Source organism: Telopea speciosissima, chromosome 9 (genome assembly GCF_018873765.1).
Source record: "Telopea speciosissima isolate NSW1024214 ecotype Mountain lineage chromosome 9, Tspe_v1, whole genome shotgun sequence".
Taxonomy (NCBI): domain Eukaryota; kingdom Viridiplantae; phylum Streptophyta; class Magnoliopsida; order Proteales; family Proteaceae; genus Telopea; species Telopea speciosissima.
In genome coordinates, this window is record NC_057924.1 from 8,903,836 (window position 1) to 8,910,767 (window position 6,932).

Genomic DNA, 6,932 nt, shown 5'->3' on the forward strand with positions numbered 1-6,932 from the left:
TAGCACCGAAGCCTATTATCCAAGGACTAGAGACAGACGATGCACAATGACTACCGACCGGAATACCTGAGGCAAAGTGAGAACCAGAAGGGGCAGCAGGTGCAAGTGCAGGTGCCGTAGTAGGTGCAGTGGAAGAGGTCTGAAGCATGCGACGGAAAGCCAGTAGTTCATCCTGAGTAAGACCAGTGTCAGTAAAAGGGGCTACAGCAGCAGGCAAGGTACTAAAACTCGGGTCTTGGTACCAACTCGACTCTTGGAAAAACCGAGACGAGTCTAGATCTCAGCCGAGTTGGTGCATTTTTTTTTTTTTCAACTCGAAGCCTCAACTTTGGGTCAACCCGAGATCCGAGATCTCGCCGAGATATGTCGAGTTTTGTCCAATCAGGTAAGGTATTTAAGTGGTAGGTGGGTTAAAATAATGGGTCGAAACCGAGATCCGAGATATTGCACTTTTGAGACTCGTAGGTAGTCTCGTTTCGGCTTTTCCAAAAACCGAGAAACTCGGCGAGATCTCGCCGAGATCGCGCGAGTTCTCGAACTATGGCAGCAGGAGCAACAGATTTAGTAAGATTAGCCTTCGGTTTGGGCTTCCCCTGGCCCCGTTTTGCCTCAAAATCAGCAAGCTTCCCATGTAATTTCCAGCATTGGGCCTTAGTGTGATAGGGTTTGTGGCAGTGTTCACACTTGACAGGCTCTTTGGAGGCAGCATTACCACCATCAGTGATGGTAAGAGTAGTAGGGCTGGAAGCAGCCTGAAAAGCAGAGCGATCAACAGTGTGAGAATGCAACATAGCAGCCAGACGAGTCTCCTCTGTATGAACCAAAGCAAAGGACTGCTCTAGCGTAGGAAAGGGAGACCGGCCAAGAACTTGCACTCGAATAGGATCAAATTCAACATTCAGGCCTGCCAAGAAGTCATACACACGTATTTTGTCGACGAGTTTGCAATAGGCAGCAATATCAGCAGCAGTAGAAGGCTGAAAATCAGAGTAATGGTCCAATTGCTGCAATAAACTTTTGAGGGCAGCAGAGTACTGAGATACAGACAGCTCCTTATTAGTGGTGCCATGAACCTTCTTACAAATCTCGTACACCTGAGCATCATTCCCAAATCCCAACCTGCCCGTAAGTCTCCTTGGCAGCACTCCAGATCTGACGGGCTGTCTCAAGGAGTAAGTAGTTGCTGGAGAGATCCGGCTGCATAGAGTGGAGCAAAAAGGACATAACCATTGCATCATGAGACATCCACTTTTCTTGTTGAGGATCAAGGTCTGCTGGCATGGTGTTAGTCCCAAGAATATGGCCAGTAAGCCCTCGACCAGCAATGGTCAGATAGGTAGACCGAGACCACATGAGGTAGTTAGTGCCATCAAGCTTAATAGGAGCAGCAATGGGAAGAAAATCTGTCCGTGGCTGTCCATCACTCCCAGAAGTTGCAGAAGAATTGTCGGAGCCTGTCATACTTGCAGCCAACTAAACACTTGAAGAAGTAATGAAAGATGCAGCCAGGCAAGAAGAAAAAAACTGGAATCGATAGGAAACTCTAGAGGCTGAAATCGATCCAAATAGGGAAGGAAACCAGATGGGGGCCAAAAACTCAGAACCTGAGGTTGAAAGCAAGGTCGAGTGGCCTCCTTGAAGGTATAAAAGTCTTCTGAAAATAGCAGCAGCAGCAAGCAGCCCCAACCCAAAAATCGATATATGTCAGGGTTTAGAAAAACCCTGAAAGGGGAAATCGATTGGGGTTAGGGGTCTTCAAAGAAAGGCTGTAGAGATGGATAGATACTGGTGATGGTTGCAGATGAAGCTCCAACAAGGGACGATCAACCCAGAAAAGTAGTAGAAGCTGGATCTTCAAAAACTTGGAGAACTCCAATATCGCAAGGAAGAGGGCAGCATCTATCAGGTAGAAGTAGGGTTTATGACATAGAAAAAAGGAGGTAGGTTTGAGGGCACCAACCAGATCATATGGTCACCTCATTAGTGCTGCCCTAAGGTAAAGGAGACGAACCAAGAAGAAAAGGAGAGAAGAGATCGAAGGAAAGAGAGAGAAGGGAAAAAACGATGGAAGGGAGGTGGGTATTGGAAACTTAGAACAGAGTAGGGTTTAGCTCTGATACCATGTTAGCAAAACAGAAAAATATGAATGGCTTTAGGGGTGTCAATGGGCCGGGCTGGGCCGGGCTTACCCTAAACCCTAATGCAACCCTAAGGGTCTTAAGCTAAACCCAAGCCCAGCCCAGCCCTGCCATAGCCTAACAAACCCTCAACCCGGCCCGGCCCTGGCAGGGTTTACAAGAACCCGGCCTGGCCCTGATTGACCCTGATATGACACCCTACTCCCTTCCCAAAATCTCAAGCCCATTACCAGAACGGCCCAACCCAAAAAATCCAAAGTCTTAAATGGACCTCAGCCATTCGATCCAAGGGGAGATCAGGGAAAATCTCAGCCCTCTATTCTAGGGCATCATCGTATTGGAGCTTTGCCCTAGGGTTGCAGGTGGGGCTGCTTCCCAGCTCCCACGGTGAAATCACAGAACCAGAGAGTTGGACAATTTCTTCAACATTGAAACTCAGATTTTGCATCTGGACAAACAAATACCTAAAAACTCGTGGGAGACAATCAACCATTCAACATTTAAGAGCAACTCAGAATCAAAAGGGAGAGAGAGACTCAGGTGGTGGGATTTCCAACCCTAACGTTGAAGTGAGAGAGAGAAGGAGAACAAAGGGGATGATAATCCAGAGGAGAGAGGGTTTACTAGAGAAAACAAAAGGTTAATTTAATGAAAAAGGTCACTGAATAATTAAAAACAAAAAATATAATATAGAAAGGATACCAAAGAATAGAAAAAGATAGAAAAAAAAACAATGATAGAGATACAGGACCGGGTCGGGCTTAGCCCGAGGGCCTAACCCAGGCCCGGCCCAGCCCTGTCAGGGCCAAGCAAACGTCAAACCCAGCCCGACCCTTTCTTATCCTCAGGCCTGGCCCAGCCCTGTCCGGGCTCAAGGCGGGTTAGGGTCGGGTTGGGATGGCCGGGTTTTTTTGACAACCCTAAATGGCTTGAATGATCTATGTGATCACTAAGCCCCTTTATTTATAACTTTCAATGAGGGAGGCAGAATTACAAGTCAGTCCCTACATAGCCGACTATACTAGCTATGGGGAAAAAACAGAGAAAATACCCTTATCGGGTTACATAACTCAACACTAACATACGGAAGATCTAGATGTAGGCACATCCTAGCCAAACATAAATTCAAAGCAGCACTAAAGGCTTCCAGGCTTGCTCAGGCAGGTGAATCCTGGCCAAAAATTGCGACCCCTAGTTTATCCATGTTTTATCAAAGTGCACATGAAAAGTGTAAAAAGGCTTCAAATTGCTTAAAAGCCTAAGGTGTGAGGTTCCCAAATGAAGTTAGTAATATATCCAAAGTAGCTGTTAGAGGCTGTTATGGTTAAAAAGGACAAACTGAAATCAAATTGTCAAAGCTCTATTTGCTCAAATGGAGAAGCCAAGAGCATAAATAATAAATAATAAAAAAAGGAACAAGAACAATGAGGAGAAGAGGATAGAAAGAACATGAAGTGAAACAAAGAAAGTTGCAGGATTAAGAAAAGACAGGAAGAGAAAAAGGGAAAAAAAAAAAAAAACAGAGAGATTGAGAATGGAAGGAGAAAAGGGGAGAAGAAGGAGAAATGTAATCCATCGCAAAAGGGAAATAACAGAAGAAGATGAGGAAAAAGAGGAAGCAAAGAAGTCTTCAGCACCCCTTCTTTGGCTTTGTGTCTCTCAGTTTGGGCTCTAGAGAGAAAGTGACACAAAAAAAGTAAAACAATAGTGAAAACGCAATAAAGACAAGGACACACGCATAGGAGAGATGCACATGCACATGCCTGTTTAATCTAGCACAGGCCTGATGCATCTTACTTCCAAATCCAAAAGCAAAAGAAAGAAAAGCCACTCGCCCGATTAAAGTATTATGCTCGATATGGTGAGGCACCATGAGTGTGCATCAGGCTCGAGAAGCATGTTTACAAACTCTATGCATCATTGGATTTGGCAGTTCTAATCAAGAAAGCTAAGCACCAAAGTATGTAGTTCAGTCATAACAGCTATAACTCACCCAAGACCCAAGAAGTTGTTCTGCACAATGACACGATGCAAAAACAAGCAACAAGCACAAATTCGCATCTAATATGCTCATATTAACTCAACAAATGGTATATAGAAAATACAACAAAAAAGGTGATTGACAACTATTAGTGAATAAAATTCACTCCTTATTCACATGGAAAAACATTAAAAAAAAAAAACAAATTGCTCCCAAGATCTCATTAAGGGTAAAAAATAATTTGATTAGCCAACCTGTTGAAAGATTAGAAAATTGATAAAATATTCTCTTGAAGAAAGGTTGTCAGGGAGGGCTTCTTATTTCTCCACTTATAAGGTGTAAATACATAATGTTTGTCCATTGGCTATCTCGAATGCAACAATTGAGAGAACAAAAACCATGCAAGTGCATCATGAATATAGTGAATGTGCTAAGTAAGAAGTATTTCCAATTTCAGGAAACAACCTCAAACATTAATAGCAACCTTGCTTGTACTATAAGCTTAACTGGGCTTTATGCTCTTCTCTACCTTGTTGGTCTTCTTTTCTCATATTCCTTTTATAATTTCTCACCCCAAACCATTAAAGAAAAGTTGACACCAGAGAAGGTTCAGCAAGTGCTTAATAATCACATTATAACAAATGCTCCTCTCATTCTCAGCAAAATCATTGAACTTCAGTTCATACTTGTCAGACTACATTTAGAAATGAATATAGACACCCCAGAATAGTCCCATTAGAAATTCAACAATTTAAAGGAGAACATGAGAAAATAGCAGCAATTATAAGTATAAGAAGAAGGATATGAAAGAGAGACAAAAACCAGGCGATGTGATGACCATGGAGGATGGACTTGGATCAGAAACCCTAGAAACTGCAGACAATGCTCGTTCTCTCTTCGAAACGTATCTCCCAGGAACTGAAGCTTCTTTTGGAAGTTTCGAAGGACAATATGGATGGAATTCCGGTGACAAATGGATCTGTACGGTTGGATTTTCAGGTCTGAAGCGCTTAGATGGAGGTAATACAACTTTCTCATCATCATATTCGTCGTCCGAAGCAGTTGAGTAGGTATTGCGAAGAACATCCATGGCCGTGAATCCTAAGACTTCTGAATTAGCTGTATTTTAACGCAGTATCCTCACCTGATAGCTTGCCTTCTATACCAAAAATTAGCAGTGCGCATGTGCTTCTCGTAGAACATAGGAGAAAAAGAAATCAATCCAAATCAAATAGGACCAATACCGGGAATTGGTTTTCTGCGTCCGGGAGTGCGGCCTACGCCAGCATTACCATGTGTTATATCTCTCTTCTTCAAAACAAGGGGGTAGTTGTGTCTTTTCATATGGAGAGGGAAGAGATAGACTCATGGGAGTGCTGGTGTATGCCACACTCCCGGAGAGAGTTCTTTTTCCCATAAAAAATACATGACATATAATACCAAGGCCACATGTATATAATATTGATGTAGTTCTGAAGAGCAAGAAGGCCAGCAGCAAACCAAGTCACTAAGAATTAGGGGTGCAAGTTTGGCCCTGATGGCCCGAGCCCGCCCTGAGCCCGAACAAGGCTTGGGTTGAGATACCTTGGCCCTGAGAGCGGGTCAGGGTTGGGAATTTTTTACCCTGAGTTAGGGTCGGGCCGTTTTTTTTTTTTAATGTTCTTCTTCTTCTCTATCTTCTTTCTCCTCTCTTCTTACCAGCTTGGTCAACCCATGCATCTCCCTTCCCAACTTGGCCAGCCCATGCATATCTCCCTTCCCCCCATGATTAGGGCCAATCAAGGTCAGCCCTGCTCGACCTTGAGGGCAGGTCAGGGTTGGATTTTTCTGGCTTTGAGTCAGGGCTGGGTCGAGCTTGGGCCCAGCTATGGGGACTCAGGGTTGGGCTAGGGTTTTAAAAGGCCCAGCCCAACCTGACCATGTTGCAACCCTATTAAGAATGGATATTAATTTGTTTAATTTTGAGTGTCCAATGGTTATATGGGTCGTGGGCTTAGTATTTTTGGGTTTACTATTATAATGGGCTATAAGCCCAAATATGAGAGATTTGAATTTTATACGTGAGTAGTGTGACTTTCTATTTTTTCATCAAAAAAAAAAAAGTGTAACTTTCTATTTAAGTTCTAGAAGAAATTTTGTTTTGTGGAAAACTTAAGTTGTAAGGAATTCCTCCTACCACACATGGGGGTTTTCTATTTGCTTATTTCATTGAAATTATAAATAAAAAGTAGGGGATCACACTACCCCAACGATTTATAAAACAATTTAACCTTGAGCTTGTGAGCTTTGTGAGAGGCAAAGAATGGTTCTATGGGATTCAAAACTGCTCTACTGTGGGATGCAGTAGGAGAACCTTAGTGGGATTCCAAGGCTGGAGTTGGTGGGATTATTGATGTCTTCCTATGGTTTCGATTCTCCTAAGACATCTTTGAAGATATAGATCGAAACTGGCATCATGTTCTAAGTAAAGCCTTCAGCCATGCTAGCTAGAGATTAATTTATTTGATTTATTTCATAAGGCAAAAAATTTGAAGAAATTTTTTAGTCAGTGAAACCCACATTGATCTCATACCTTCTAAAATAAAATTAAAAAAAAACACATTACTAACTGAAAATTTTAAACTCATGTAAAAACATTAGGACTACTACAATTGAAATTTTAAACTAATATAAGAACATTAGAACTACCACAACTGAAAATCTAAACTCATGTCATGACATTAGAACTACTAGAATTGAAAATTTATTATCAGAAACATAAAAACCACAAACCACCATGTTATGATATAAAGGAGATGATGATTGAACTGTGA

General features: G+C 42.4%; 1 protein-coding gene across 1 annotated transcript in view; it reads right to left on the reverse strand.

Moving 5' to 3' along the window:
- LOC122640803 (WD repeat-containing protein 25) overlaps positions 1–5,343 on the reverse strand; it is a 50,641-nt gene extending 45,298 nt beyond the window's left edge. Inside the window, exon 1 of the mRNA XM_043834047.1 lies at positions 4,942–5,343. Within this exon, the coding sequence (XP_043689982.1) occupies positions 4,942–5,209 (268 nt within the window). The 5' untranslated portion in view covers positions 5,210–5,343. The remainder of the gene's footprint in view (positions 1–4,941) is intronic.
- Between the last annotated feature and the right edge of the window lie 1,589 nt (positions 5,344–6,932).